This window comes from Nannospalax galili, unplaced genomic scaffold (assembly GCF_000622305.1).
Source record: "Nannospalax galili isolate Female #2095 unplaced genomic scaffold, S.galili_v1.0 scaffold578, whole genome shotgun sequence".
NCBI classification, from domain to species: domain Eukaryota; kingdom Metazoa; phylum Chordata; class Mammalia; order Rodentia; family Spalacidae; genus Nannospalax; species Nannospalax galili.
In genome coordinates, this window is record NW_008342282.1 from 6,174,054 (window position 1) to 6,190,596 (window position 16,543).

The window sequence follows — 16,543 nt, forward strand, 5'->3', positions numbered from 1 at the left end:
CTTCAGCTTTAGCAAGTAAGATGTGAAGGAATCAAATGAAGCTATTTTTCAAAGCTATTATTATCTTATCTTGAAGTGCTGTCTCACTTTGGTACTTAATGTGATTTAATTTAGATCACAATTTGGAAATCAATAGCCTCCTAAAACTTTCACAGGAGTTGGACCTAAGAGGTGGAAGAGTCAGTGATGGTTCCCAAGAAGAAGCAATAGACCAGTGGGCCAGGTGGAGGCAGCAATTCAAGGACAGCAAGAGATGCAGTTCAATGGTGGATAGTTTCGTGGTCAGCAGCAACACTGAAGGCTCCAGTGAGTAGAAATTTGCTTTTCTAAACCACAGCAAAGGCAGCAGCTTCCTGTCTTAATCAAATTCCTTCCCCCTCCATCTCTAGAACATAGATGCTGTTGTTTGAACATGGCAATGTGATTTTATGGTTTTATATGAAAAGAACTTTGAGATAATCAACTTTTTGTTGTCTATTAAGGAATTCCTCCTTGGCAAATAGCCTTTGAAAACACAGCTGCAAAAACTGCTAAGGCTTCTTTCTCTTTAGATACTAAAATAGTTAACTATAGAATTGTTTATTGAGTTAATTTGTACTGTACGTCAAAAAAATCCATGTTGGTATAAAAATGTATAATGTAAAAGGATAAGATCAATATGTTTGATTATAAGTGAAATTTTTTCTCATTTTAATATTTCTGCAATAAGTGTCTTAAAACATCTGTATTTTACCAAGATAGTATTTCCTGGCTAGTGTTACTCAACACTACTGAGATACACTGTATCTCACCCTCACAATTAATGGCAACTGAGAATGGATGATAGGAAATTCAACTAAAGTAAAATAGTGGTTAAAACATAGGGCCAGGGATAGCACATTGAGTACATACTACAACTTATCTGGAGCCAAGACTGTAACTGCTGAAGTTGTTAAAGATAGTTTACCCAACAAATAGGCATTAACTATTTGTACATTATTTGCAAAAACAAACCAATTCTGAAAAATACACCCATACCAAAACCTCAGTGAGCTACATTTATTTATTATTATTATTGTTATTTTATGTGTATGGGTATATTATCTGTACCCATGCCATACAATGCCCACAGAGGTCAGAAGAGGGTGCTGCAGTTAGGGATGGTTGTTAGCCAATATGTGGGTGCTGGGAATTGAACCTAAGTCCTCTGAAAAAGTAACCAGTGCTCTAAACTGCTGAACCATCTGTCCAGCCCAATTATAATTTTTTTAAAGGAAGAAAACAAAGAAATGCACAGTGTGGTCATACAGAGAATGTTTTTTATGAAAAGACAATATTGAGAGTCCCAGGTTGTGTCCTGTAGACAATTTGATCAAATGACAAGTGTGATTCATGAAAGGGAGAGGTGTCATTTATTTTCCGGAATGAGGCAGAAGCCTGGTGAAGATCAGAAGTTGAAAGAATCCATAAATATTCAAGGAAAGATTATAAATTACTCAACTGGTTAAATACTGTGCTGTAGTGTCACCAACAACAATCTTTATTCATGTGAACAGTGAAGAATAAAATTCATGTGTTTTATTTTGTTCTGAGCTTTTTATTCCTGTCCTTTTATCACTGCCCAGTTCTTCTAGGACCTTCGTTATGCTGGAAAGCAAGGATCTAGGATCTGGAATTTTATCATTTTTGTTTTCACGTATACTACCATGTAGGATTGTTCTGGCTTGTTCAAATACCTGTGAAATATATCCCTGAAGAATACACATCTTATATCAGGCTCCTGAAAGACTAATCTTACCACTTCACATTGTGTTCTAATACTAATTTCCTTCTACTTCTGTCCCACCTTAACGTTATCAATGGTTATATTACATACTACACAATCTGATACATACTTTTTAAATACTTACTGTAACTTTTGCTCATGGCTGCTTTTTGTACCAATTATTTCTAACAGTATTTATTTTTCCTTTTTCTATAGTAACAGTCTAATAACTTTCACAGAAAATTTATGTGGGAGGCAAACTGACTCATTACGTATCTGAAAATGTAGGTTTTCCCTCTCAATTCTTAGTGACAATTTGGTATATAGAATTCTAGACTCAAGACATGAAAGAAATGGCTTCATTGCCCTATTAACTGTGGTGCTAATGAGAAATTTCAGTTCAATCTGCTTTTTGTGACTTTGGTAACTAATCCAATTTTGTTTCTGGTAGCTTTTAGAGTTTTCTTTTTACCCTTACTTTTTAATTTTTTCCTATGTACCTCAGAATAAGTGTTTTAAGTATATTTTTCCTATTTCACATCATGCTGATTGCTTCTACCTTTCTTCAGTCCATAAATTCTCAGCTATTCATTTTTCAAATATTTGATTTCCTTCCTCCCTTTTCATGTGTGCTGCTGGCACTATTTCAGATGCGGATTTAAACTTTGGATCCTTTCCCTGAACACCCTGAACACTTCCCATGTACTGTGTACTGTGCCTTTCCTCATCTGTCCTTTCTACACTCTGAGAGAATGCCTTAACTCTGTCAGTTACCCCAGCAATGCATCCCACATCTAAGTTCCTCTTGGTTTCTAGCCTATTGTTTTTTAAATGTGTTTTTATTTTAACAACTTTTTAAAGACATGGTCTCACTATGTTGCCCCAGATGGCCTGGAACTCAACTTACTGTATAGACCATCACAAGTTGTTCTGAATCTTACAGAGATCCCATGGCTCTGCCTCCCGAGTGCTGGGATTAAAGGTATGCACCACCATACTCGGCAACAACTCTATTTTTAATTTGTATAATCTCTAAATTTACTGTTTGTATTGTGCCCATTTTTATGCCTTTGGGAATATTAACAATTTTATATGATGTTTTAATCTGATATCTCCATTGATAAACTATTTTCTCTAATACACCTATCACATTTGCTGAATTTGCTGTCTCTCTTTCATGGTCTTGGCTTGTACTAAGTATCTGTGATTTTCTACTGGATCCTCATTGTTTGGCTCATTTCCTGTCCTGAATGGATGCCTCTGATTGAGCAAACAATGTATGCAAGTAGTGAGCATCCCCTCTATGTTTTCTGCATCCCAAATGGTTTCTGCATCCCCTGTGATTTCTGCATCCTCTATGGTTTCTGCATCCTCTATGGTTTCTGCATCCCCTGTGATTTCTGCATCCTCTATGGTTTCTGCATCCCCTGTGATTTCTGCATCCCCTGTGATTTCTGCATCCTCTATGGTTTCTGCATCCTCTATGGTTTCTGTTTTATTCAGTGCAAACATTCTTCCATTGCAAGTATTAGTGTGACTTTGGCAGTGAATATTCCATATCTTAGTGTCTTCTGTCCTCAATCCCTAGCATTTTTACATATTCATGTTTTTATTTCTAGACTGGGGCAGGTATTATTGATGTACTTGGTTAATGCTGGGTCTCAAAGTGGGGGAGGTGTAGGTATGGAACTACCTTAATGTGTGTATGGTACCCCAGTTCATCACTGTCTTATTTTGTGCCTTGGGTCTTCCTAGTTCTTGACTTTTGACTCTTTCAACATTGTTCATGATGCTCATACAATTCTGCATCAACATACACCCAAATATATTCTATGCTGTGGACTCGGTTCATGGTTTACATATTGCATCTGGGTTTCAGGAACCACCCAGTTCCTGGCCTAATGTGAATTCCTTTCTTGTTCATAAACTCTAATCTGTACATCTTATAACACAGAACAGACACACAGAGCAAGAGCAAGCACGAGAGAGAGAGAGAGAGAGAGAGAGAGAGAGAGAGAGAGATCTTCTATCCTCTTCCTAATATTTAACTGGACTTTGCAAAACCTCTTTCCTTTATCATACAGAAAGTTTGGCTGCAACTCTTCCTTTTAAGAGAACCTACCACAGTGTTCATGAAGTAAAAGACTCTGCAGGAATTGGCACATAGTGACAAACATGCTTGGTAGCCTACCTATTAATTGGGAGACTATGGTCTATGCTTATTCCATTCTTGATGCCATCTCTAAGAACAGTGTCCGTTCGCCTTCGGAGTCCTTCTCTACCCATCTCTCCTTTTTGTTAAACCCAAGAGTCTTGTCTCTTTGGCCTCTGTCAGTGGATTCTCTAATTTTCTATTGAGTTTGATTTGTAGGAAGACTGGGAGAAGCCTAAAAAGAATGCTGTCCTGCCATTATTTTTCCTGATCTTTCTGTGTGTGAGGGCAAGAACTCGCTGTCTCTAAAGCCACACTCCTACACAGTGATCCTCACCATGCTGCCTTCTGTGGCTTTACGTTCTAGTGACTGGTGGTACCTGCTCTCTCTTACCCTTAGATAAGCTATTCTCAATTCCAGCCAATCATGTCTGAGTTCATTAAAGCCTGCCAGACTGTAAATAGTCCTATTAATTCTCCTCATTTCTCAGTAGAGGATGTTATCTTTTTCATGCCACACCTCTACAACACACCAGCATTCTCCTTGTGGATGCTTCTGAATGATACTTCACCAAATATCACCAGATAACCTATTGATAAGCCAGCACTGGCTACTGCCAACAGGCATAAAGGAAGATTCCCAGTCAACAGACCTTTGATAGTTTCTCAGAGATGGAGAAAGTTGGATTTTGAAAGAATTTGAAATTTGGCTTTAGGTAGGTCTTTCAATGTGAGATCTTGGTTGAAAATGGCTAAGAGTCATGATGTAGCAGTTTAGACATGATAGAAATGCCAAAGTAATGATTTGAAAGGCAGAAAGACTCTAAAGGATTAAATTATCTATTGGTGATTGTTCTGAATTGATTTTTTTTTTTAATTTCTCTAATGAACAGTATAGCATTTGCTTGTGTGAAGAGTCCCCTAGAAGAGTAAAACTGTGCCCAAACTGTGGAATAAGTCAGTTAGCTGGAACAGGAAGACGTGTGCTCGCAGGCAGTTTTGGTTCTCAGTATCCAAAGTGCAAATGGGATATAAGCTCTGTTCTCACTGCACTCTAACCTTCCATGACTAAATGGATGCTCAAACTGGACTCCCTATACAGAAATAATATTTTCCTGACATTCGTGGTTTTCTTGATTTTGTATTTGATAGACAGTTTCTGTCTTTGAACATTTTTTTTCTATTTATGTAAGAAGACACATTTTGGGCCACCAAGATGACTCAGCATATAAAGGCACTTGCTGCCAAGCTGATACCATCTGAGTTTGATCCTGAGGACCCACATAATAGAAAGAGAAAAACAACTCCTTCAGGTTGTCCTCTGACCTCCACACATGATATGGCATATATGTTCATGCACACACACAAATACATGTAAAAAAAGTACATCTTGTGTTAAACATATAAAATAAGTATCAATTTCCACTGCGTTTTGTGCCAGGCCCACCAAAGAATATGTTTATATGAAAAACATGGTGAGATAGAGGACTTCCAAACATGTAGAGGAGGAACAGAGAGGAGAGCTTGCACCATAAACCCCATCATAAGCAAATCCAGTTTCCCTCAAGGGTTACTGTGCTTCAGAGGCACACACACTGCCCTGTAGCCACCTACTGAGTACTTTCATAGCACCTCGCTCAGAACACCCATATTCATTAATTTCTGTTTTCTTCTTTCTGGGTTTATTTCTTGGAGCTTAAAATTCTGTTGTTTGTTAACACCACAGGGAAATTCAACTGCAGTTCACATCTCCAAACCTTCATAAAAATTCATCAGGGTATTCATTAATCCACCACCAACACAGTAATTAGCAACTACCCATCTTTAAAACTAAGAGTAAAGAACCTAAAGGATGAGCATCTTTATTATAAATATGAAAAAATAGATAAATTTTTACATGCAATACAAAATGTTCACATATAGTAAAAGCTACTACTACCTGAAACAGTTTTCAATTTAATTTATTTGAAAGGAGACATAGAATCATAAAAAGTGTGTATCTTTATAAGGACTGTCTGATATTTAATACATGTATACATGTATGGTGATATAATGTTTAAATCTGGTGAAACTTAATCTCCTCAAATATTAATGAATTCTTTGTAGTGAAAATATTCAAAACTTTCTTCTAGCTTTTAAAAATATGTAATGTTTGTTTGTTTTCTATAGTCACCATCTATATGCTAGCACCTATCCAGCAAAACTAATAATGAGACTGAAAGGGTACTTTGCTTGGTTTGACTAACTGAAGATGATCTTCATGTGTCGTAGAGATTGGGTCTGGTCCTTGTGTCCTTCAGCTTCCTGGACTCTGAGTACATGTCTATTCATCCATTGCTTAAGAGGCAAATCCTTCCTAACTGTTTCTCTTAGACATTTGTGTCTGTTTTGCATTTCTTGAAATAGAGAAACAATCTTAAGTGTGCAAGAGCCAGTTCTTAGTGACTCACAAAGCCAGCTGTGCATAGTTTTCTACACTGTAGTTCAGTGACAGGTTGGTAGATTGAATCTGGCCATGGAGGGAACAGTTTTATAAAATGCCAATTGGCAAGTACTACAAAGCAGGGAGTCTTTTTTTTTCATTTGGAACAAATGAAAAATACTCCATTTGAAATAACACAGGGATCAGCTGTACAGCTAATAAAAATTCAAATTTTATGCCAAAACATAATCATTTTAATTAAACAATGATTGTGTTTTCTTTGGGATAAATTTTGTTTTGAATGAAAACTTATACTAACAATTTCTTTCACATTAGACACAAGAGAGCTGGGTGTCTGCCATTTCGTTTTCGTTTATCCAAGCCACAGACACACTGAAGCCATACTATATTTCTTCGGAAACTTTTCAGTAGAGACTACAATTCACTAAGAGCTGCTCGGTCTAGTATTGCTTAACGTGGGGTTTAAATTTTATCTCATTTATAGAGTCAGGATATGCTACTAATCCATGACTTAAAACCTGACAGCTTTATCGAGCATCATTACAGCTGGCATTTTAATCTCACTCATCTCCAACTTCCTACATAATAACTGGAAAAGACATTAGGAATGACATGTTTATGTGTGTGGACACAGTTGATCAATCCAGCTGGCTGTGGGGAATGCTGACTGAGGTACACTAGGTAAATAACCTGAAAGCCATTCATGGAGGGAGGAAGGGACTATGAAATGGAATTCTTATTTTTATACTCCTAAATGGTTCCTCTATCACAAACAGATGTGGCAAGGATCTGGGTCTAATCATGTGACAATACTGCATAGCAGTTCCCTTACTTCAGTCAACTATTAAAATCATTATAGAACTGTGCTTTCCAAATATCGGTGGTTATTAAGAAAGTAGAAAAAGGGAAGGAGGGAGGAAGGAAGGGAAGAAGAGAAGCAGAGGAATTCCAATTCCTAATAATAAGAATCCTTGGTTCCCTAAGGATTATGATGTGCCTACATTGTGTTCAGTTGCTGTTCTAAGCCAATTATGATGATTCTCTTATTACATTCCGGATAGAATTGTAGGTTAAGTACTGTATTTTTAACCCTGTTTTACTAAGCAGGGTTTCTAAGTCATGCAGACGATAAGTGGTTTATCCCAAGTTATTCAACTATATGCACTTAGTTGTGGAGCTGGATTTCAAATTCAGATAGCCTGACTGGAGTCCATGCTCTAAAACAAAACACAGCAACATACTGAATCTGGTTGGACTCAAGTATTATTCTAGTCTATCGTGGGGCATACCGCATTTATTATTTTCTTCAAATAAAACGATGGAATTAAAGAGGTATAGGATACCTTAAGACACTTGGCACCTATGCTTGTGCTTTCTCTTACTTTATGCTAAGGCCTTAAAGGAAAAAGGAAAAGGATACGCTTGTATTTATTTAAAGAAAAAAGAGTTAAAATTCAGTTTCAGTAATATCAAAATATTTGAGAGCTCATCTTTTAAATGTTCATTTATTAAGTGGTTCATCTGGCAAACCTAACCTGATAGCGAAGTTTTTCTAACAACTTATTTGGGCTTGTTTTCTGTTTGAATTGAGGTTCTACATGGTGCAAACATTGAGAACTCTAGAAATTTACAGCAGGTGTGTGGCTTGCTGCTTCACTGGATTTTAACACAAATTTTATGTCTCAGCTTATGTAATTGTATGTTCATCAGCTCTGTCTTGGTAACTGAATGACTAGAGAACTACTCAACTGCACAATCACATCTGATCATAACTAAGGGAGCTGTTTGAACAGTTTCATACATGTGGATAAAGACAATGATCCTATAATTTAAAGACCTTCCCTCAGACTCTCATGGACAGGAGATAACTGCATACTCAAATATAGGTATTTATTACTGAGGGAAAAATTGATAAGATAAGCCAATTGGCTCAGAAATCTGTGAGTTACAGTAATAAATATTAAAATGTAACTGACATTTTAAGATATAGAATATGAGAAATAAAAATAAAACTTTATCAAGTATTACTGTAGCAAAAAGCTTTAATAAAGTTAACTTTAAAGCTTAGAAAGACACATCAAGAGACTGGAGAGATGGCTCAGTGGTTAAGCACTGACTGCTGTTGCAGAGGACCTGGGTTCAATTCCCAGTACCCACATGGTAGCTAACAACTGTCCATAACTACAGTTCCAGGGGGATTCGAAACCCTCTGCTGACCATTGGCATTGCACAGCACAGGTGTATTTACATGCATGCAGGCAATATACTCATACACACAAAATAAAATAAAAATATTAATAAAAGAGGAAGACACATCAATAAATTATAATTTTTGGCTTACTTTCCCTATTCAATCAAATGTCACACTCAGACTTACTCAACAAATGAAAATTTATAAAAATTTGTAAAAGGTCTTGAAATATGATGTGTGGAAAAAGGAAAAATTGGTAAGATAAAAATTTATATGTTCTAATTTATTCTTTTTATATTATTCTGCCTAAACTTTTCATAACTTTTATTCCAGTAAGCATATCCCATTATATCTTATCACTTCATTTAAACTTGGCAATTGTATAATATTCCCATATATCACCTTTTTAAATATATATGTATTTTTAGTCAGGGTCTCCCTGTAACCCATCTGACCTGGACTGATTATATAGACTAGATTGGCCTCAATCTCACAGAAATCTGTCTGCCTCTGCCTCCTCTGTGCTGGTATTATTAGAGGGCCATGCTGCCATGCCCAGCTGGTAGAGTATTTCTTAATTAAAATGCTTTTAACCAGAAGTGTTTCATATTTCAGAGATTTGGATTTTAGAGCATTTGTATATAAATTGTGAGATATTTGGGGGATAGGGCCAAAATATGAGGGTAAAATTATTTGAATATATATATATGTTCTGTTATATATTATGATCTATATTCTGCATACAATTTTATACAATATTTGCTATACACCTGCATCCTTACTATATCTTCTCAAACATCTTAGATAGAGATTTTTTTGCATTTGGTTGTTTTAGGTATTAACACTCAAAATTTTCAAATTTTTCATTTGAAAAATTTAGATTTTCAGAGTAGGAATAATTCACCCACACCTGTTTCTGCACTGTGGGTCATCTGCCTATGCCATATGGTGTTCCTTTAGACATGCCTTTTCTTACAGCCAGAGCACCCTCCTTCCCTCCCTCCCTTCCTTCTTCCTTCGCTTCTCTCTCTTAGCTCCTCATGAACCCTATCTTATTCATCACTCTATTCCCATTGTAAAAGCTGCACCTGCTCATGAGAGAACATTTATTATAAATCAGTTCAGTCAATGAATGAATGTAACTTAAACCACTTAAGCCATCAACTGACTAGTGCAATCGAATACAAGTTAAGCAAATGTATGTTAGAAATTTATTCACTGTCAGGGTAATGACTAAGAATTATTCTCTTCAGAAAAAAATATTAAGAAAGTGAAAGTGGAAATGAAAAAGAACCATTAAGAATAATTCTCCAGAGAAAAATCAGAGAAAACAGAACACCAATGGGGGCGGGGGGACTTATAGCCAAAGACTAGGTGGACCTTGCTAGGAAGAGTCAGGACAGAAGAAAGAGAATTTACCCATAGTTTTCAGCCAAAGGCGTGAGGACAACCTCAGTACTGAGGAGGAACTGAGAGGAAAACAAGGTGTTCAATTATTCTTTGCGAAGTATTGCTCAGGCACACACCTGTAACCCAGCTCCTAGGAAAGATGAGACAGGAGGATCATGAGATCAGATCAGCCTGTGCTTCACAGTAAGGTACTGTTTAAAAAGAATAAAGATCTGGCCGGGTGTGGTGGCGCACGCCTTTAATCCCAGCACTGGGGAGGCAGAGGCAGGCGGATCTCTGTGAGTTCAAGGCCAGCCTGGTCTACATAGTGAGTTCCAGGACAGCTGGGGCTACAGGGAGACCCTGTCTCAAAAAGACCAAAATAAAATAAGATAAATAAATAAAAATAAAATAAAAAATAAAGATCTAAGAATTGTAGTCTTCAAATCCTGCAGCATTTCTAAGCCACATTAAGGTGATGCTTAAAAAAAAAAAAAGACAGCCTCTTAGCATTCATTTTAAGGCCAAGAGCAGACCCAAACTCTGAGAAGCTATTCAGAATTCTCTCAGAACTGTGATCTGGAGCTAGGACTTCATTCATTCTTTATTGAAACAGTATATCCAGCATGAAATGGGGAATTCAGACCCATGTTTATCAGAGAACTTTGCTTTTTGATCCCTAGACCTAGAACACCACACAAAACGATAAGCATACTGTTCTCAACTTTTCTCATTGTTTGCAGTGAGAAAGTGCAAGCTATTTTCAGTGCTTTGATAAGTAAAAACAAGCAAAAACAGGGCTGGAGAGATGGCTCAGGGGTTAAAAACACTGTTCTTGCAGAAAACCCGGGTTCAAATCCCAGCACCCACATGGCAGCTAACAACTGTCTATAACTCCAGTTCCAGAGGATCCAACAGCTTCTTCCATCCTCTGTGGGCATTGAACGACATGGGAGCACTACCTACATGCAGACAATACACACATAAACATAAAATAAAAATAATAAATAAATTATTTTTAAAAACCACTCAAACACACATTTGTACACTATCCTGGGAGCTGGCAAGGACGCCTCTGGAGGGATTAAGATCACATGATCAGGTCAGAAGAGGAGTACATGGCTCAGTAAGCTTGTTTACATTATAAGCAAGTTTAAGATCAGAAAAATCATTCCTACAAAATTCCACCCTCATTCCTACTGGTATTTTTAAAAATGTAAATAAATGATACACTTTTCCTGAAATTGACTTTTGGTTTATGGAGTGGGATTTCTTGATTCTGACTGTTTGAAAGGCTTGGGGCATGACTTTATTCAGGTTTTAACCTTCTAATCAGGGAACAAAGAAACATATGGAAGTTAATGGAGAACTAAAAGCTCATTTCTTTTACTGGCACAGCCTTCTACACTACCCAAGATGCTCCTACATACACAGAAAACCCCAAATTGCTGTGGAAGAACTTGACTTCTTAATAATAATATATTTTTAAAAAATTTTCCTTGACACAAAGATTTATAGTCCTTCATCTAGTGCACACACTTTCGTGGACTTTACCCTGAAGCAATATTTATTTTGATCATAATATTTTTAAGAATATGTAAATTCTTCTTGAGATATACACACCAAACTCAGCTACTTATGTCCCAGGGTAGTAATACTCTTTATTGATAGAGATTTTATCTACACATATTTGGGGTGCTTTCTCACCTCGACCACTAGATTGTTGGATCTTCTTTCTTGCTAGAGCATAATTTATGTTTTCTCCTTTTCGGTTCCTCAGTCACCTCAGAGGAGGCTGGTTCTATGGATTTTGCCTTTTGAGTTGATATTGAAGAAAAAGGATTCTACACTGAGAATTTTCATTCAGCAGGTGATGATGGGAATCTTGAAGACAGTCCCAGGTGTCTTAGTAAAAAGCCACAACCAGTAGCTGGTAAGGACTTTACATTTACAAGTAAGATAAATATGCCTTAGAAAACCTGCAGCTAGAGCCGCTAAGGTTGCCAAACTTGAACACTAAGCAGAGTTTGGGGAATTTAGATTATGTGTGAAAGATTCTGCACCTCTTAAAATAAAAGTGATTTTAAGAGCTATTTCTACTTAATAGGAATTCCGAAGTTAGAGTACAGACTAATGTAAGCTGGGTACCATGGCACATGCCTGGGAATCTTCGCACTCAGGTGTGAGCATGTCCAAGACATCTACCCTCCATAGGCACCTGCAGTCACAAAGACGTATACCCATACAGACATATATACATATATGTAATGTAAAATAATAAAAATAAATCTTTTAAAAATAGTTCCAGGTCAGCCTCAGCTACATAAAAAGTATAAGCCCAGCCTGGGATACATAAAACCCTACCTGAAACATGTAATAAAATAAAATATGACAAATCTTATGATACCAGAATAAAGTAAAATAAAGCAGAAAAAAATTAACAGTGTAGGTGGTGAGGAGCCAAAAGTAACTTTAAAGACACAGAATTGTCTGTTTAACTTTTATCTGAGTGATGGCATCAGAGAAGAACCCCATATTGAAAGTGTGAAAGAAAGTTCCCAGAAAAACCTCCTGCATCTTGGACTGAATTTCCTGCAAGGCTCACCAACTAATGAGCACTCCAAAGATTGTGGAGAGTCTGGAATGTTGCAGATCCAGAGCCTCTTCACAAATCTGGGGACATCTTTAACCCCATAAAGAGCCACACCTTACCTACCTCTGTTTCTGAGTTAACCTTCTTGTACTAATAAAATGAATTAACTTAGCAGATCACCAAGTCTCACCAACTAAAAAGCTAAGAATGTCATCAGATAGCAACTAGACCTATAGTCGAAACCCCCTTGCTTTGCTACGATCTGCCTACCAAACATATCCGTCAATGAATTTGAAAGGTGTCTTGATTTATGACTTTTCTTTGTTCTGTTACTATAAAAACGTAATGTCATTAACTGTTACCGCGCTGGAACATGGAATTTGGGGTAACCTGAATCTGTTTTCCTGGGCCATGGTCACTCATATTTGGCTCCAGAAAAAACTATCTCTTATCCCCTTTGAGGTGAGAGTTATGCTTTTGCATTAGCAAAAGTAAGATTCTCTGAGTCAGGACATCTATTATTATTCCAGGAACCTAGAACATTCCTGTTTCATCATAGGAAGACAATACATATTTCTTTAAGAGATGAATAAAGCACTGTAAGTATAGTAAGAAATACTAGTGAGTAATTTATAGCCATGTAACCTTACAATGTTATTTTTGTTATTTTTCTCCATGAATTACAGCATTATTGTAACCAAATTATAAACATGAAAGTTACAATGGGCTTTTTAATCTATCTTGGTTTTTGATCTATCTTGGCTATTTCTGTCTCTTACATTTATTTTTTAATTGTAGATTTTCTCTTAAATAACAATTGTAAATATGTATTGACACACATGTGTTTATATATTCACATATAGTTATATATAAATTATACACAATTTATATTACATGATATGCTTACCAAATTGACAAGTGTTTGTTGACTATCTGTTGGTGCCAGGAATCTGATAGCACAAAAATAAACAAAATACAAGTACTCCCTTGCATTTTAGCTAAACTCTGATGTATAATGTTTGTAAGAAAAATGCAATTATTGTAATTTCACAATTGATTCTTGTCATCAAAGAAAAAGAATTTTCCTAAATTTACTATCTTTTGCCTTGCTAAAAGAAAAATATAAAAGTTTTCTTTTATGCACATACAAATATTCATTCTTATATATACATATGTATGTATACATAGACATATACATATATGTACATATATGTACATGAAAATATGTTTATGTTTTGCAAGTGAGCGCTGTCATCTTTCATGAGACTGAATCTCATTTCAAACCTGTGCTAGCTGTCCTTTTTGATTGTTAGTAAGACTTCAAGTGTTATACTGAATATATATCTTCTTGATTGTGTAGTATTAAGAGACCATGAAAAGAAAATAGAAATTTGAAAAGTGAGCTGGAAGTAAATGGAAAAAGTTTAACTGAAAAGTATCTTTAATGACCTAATATTTCAAATATATTATATTGCTAATTTGTATGTCCCAGAATGTATTTTGTAAAAATGAATTTTATACATAAACAAAAATTTAATCTTAACCTCCTGAAAGTTCTGAGTTGGGGAAATAAGCAAACAAAAGCTTTATTGACAGAACTACCTGAAAATTTTAGGATATTTTCAGTGCAAGAGTTGTGTTGTATTTATGGAAATATTTGCCCTTCATTTGAATTTTTATAACCAACAATATGATGCTACAGAAGTGGTGCCTGAGGGGATAAACTACTTGACAATACACCCATAGTCTATTGTGATTGTTGAAACAATCACATTCATTTGTGGCTTCTCAGTAGCTGTGTGCCACTTAGAGATATCCACTAGACAGTGCCAAGGGAAACTAGGACTATAAATCTTAAAATATGAGAAAATTGCCTTCAGAATGGGAGAGGAACATGTTACAAACATGTTGACTGTCTCCTCCCACAGGAGAGCTCACCACTTAAAGACTTTATTAAATTGTTCATTCTTCCATAGCCAGTGTTGACATTTGGTTTGCCTGATTGAAAAACCCAAAACACAGAAACACCATCTTGAAAGCTGTAGTTATTTTAAACAGTCTCATGCAATATGAAAACAAAACAACAAATTTGATTTAATTTAAATCAACACAGCAAAAGCCTTCCAATAAACAAATATCTTTTGGGTTATCCATCTGTCAAAAGCAGAAGATAGTATCAAGAGACTAACCTAGAGGGAATAAGAAGTCTTGAAAAGTAGAGATGTAAAAAATTATTTTTACAGCAGTCAGAAATGGATTTCTGGTTTTCTTTTTGTCCTGATTAGCTACCAGCCTATTGCAGGCTGTTGAAATATTAATTCATAAGTCCTTGAATTTCCCAGTCTGCCTCTTAAATTATGATATTGAATATGAGGCTGTCCAAACAGTTGTGCCAAAGGAGAGAATTCTCTTAACAAGCACCAGAAAGTTTCCCAGAAACACAGAATAAATCGGAGTACAGAACTTCAGAGATGGTCCACACTTTTCCGAAGAGAAAACAATGTGTTTTTTTTCAGACGTGTTATGCAAAAATGCAAAAGTTTCCTACAGGAACTCACATGAAGAGACTTTATCCCTCCTCTCCTTGGATAGTGCAGTTTTGGCAGCAAATGTTTAACATTTAAACTCCATGAGAAAGTGACGTCTTCTCTGTATTTCTCACTATATTCCAATTACATGGGGAAATGCCTAGAAATAAGTAGCTATACAACAAATGCTTGTGAACTCCTTTCTCTGACTGTAGTGAATCTCTAAAGATAAATGGATGCCTCTTTGCTTTTATCAAATGTTTTTCTTCTCTAACCAAAGGAGTAGTCACAGCTGAACATGCTGGGAAAAATGATTCACCTTCTACTTCCTTTGTTACTTCTCACAGGAAACTTAATTTGAAAGATAATTATTTGCCTCAGAGTATCTGAGAGAAAAATGAAGAAAATAGCCAATCATATTGTAAGCCCTGCAAAGTAATATAAATTTACAGTACTAATAATATTTTTACAAACTTCAGGAGCCCACTCATCTAAGGCCACCTTTCAGGGATGGTGAGGAAGAGACTCCACATTGAGTTTGTGGCTGAACTAAGGTCCTTCCCCATGGTCATGAGCATCACTGTCTATCACAGAAGGTCTCAAGAGAAACTTGGTCTCTTCAATGCTTTTAAATTCTGTCCATATTTTGTGTACATATAGATTTCCTAAAGTGAGTGTATTAGTCACATTTCTGTTGCTGTGATATAAACACTGACCAAAAAAACTTATAGAAGGAAGAGTTTATTTGTGCTTAAAGTTCCAAAGGGGCAAGAGTCCATCATGGTGGGGAGGCATGGTGGCAGAGGTGGCTGGAGGAGGAGCAGAAGCTAAACTCTCACATCTTTAAGCAAGCACAGGAAGCAAGAGAGAGACTCCTCGAGATCAGGCAAGACTTAAGGACTCTCTAAGCCCGCCCCCAGTGATGTGATTCCTCCAGGATAGCCACACCTTCTAAGACTTCACAGTACAGTGCCACTAACTGGGGACAAAATGTCCAAATACTTGGAGCTTATGGGGGGACATTCTCTTTCAAACCACCACAGTGAGAAATAAAAAAAGTGACTTCCACAAAAGTAAAAGATTGAAAAAAGCAGTAAAACACACTGCCCAGATATTCTACTGCAGTCCTACTTCTTATGAAACAGAATCCCACTCAATTTCCCTTTTAAAGTGTTACATTTCCCTGTTCTTCCTAATAGATTGACATTCTTATTCTATAATTAATTACCAAGCTTTTTCACAGAGACCCATGACTAGACCTAGTGTTAAGAATATAAATGCATGTAGTAACAATAATAATCAAAGAAGAGTATAAAATTGAGAGACAGTTGAGGGAGACATGGGAGGAGTTGGGTAGGGGAGAAGAAGGGGTGGAAATGTAAATACAGTATTCATGCATGAAATTCTCAAAAATTAAATAAAGCTTTTCTCATGTTTTATTTCATCATGTGCTCTGGCATGAACCATAAACAAGAAATGAAATATAAATTAATATTAGCACAA

The 16,543-nt window shown here is 36.3% G+C and overlaps 1 protein-coding gene across 1 annotated transcript in view; it reads left to right on the forward strand.

Moving 5' to 3' along the window:
- Positions 1-16,543, forward strand: part of LOC103738192 — a 127,694-nt gene that overhangs the window by 14,160 nt on the left and 96,991 nt on the right. Inside the window, 2 exon segments of the mRNA XM_029565883.1 lie at positions 156-306; positions 11,700-11,852. Coding sequence (XP_029421743.1) covers positions 156-306; positions 11,700-11,852 — 304 coding nt within the window.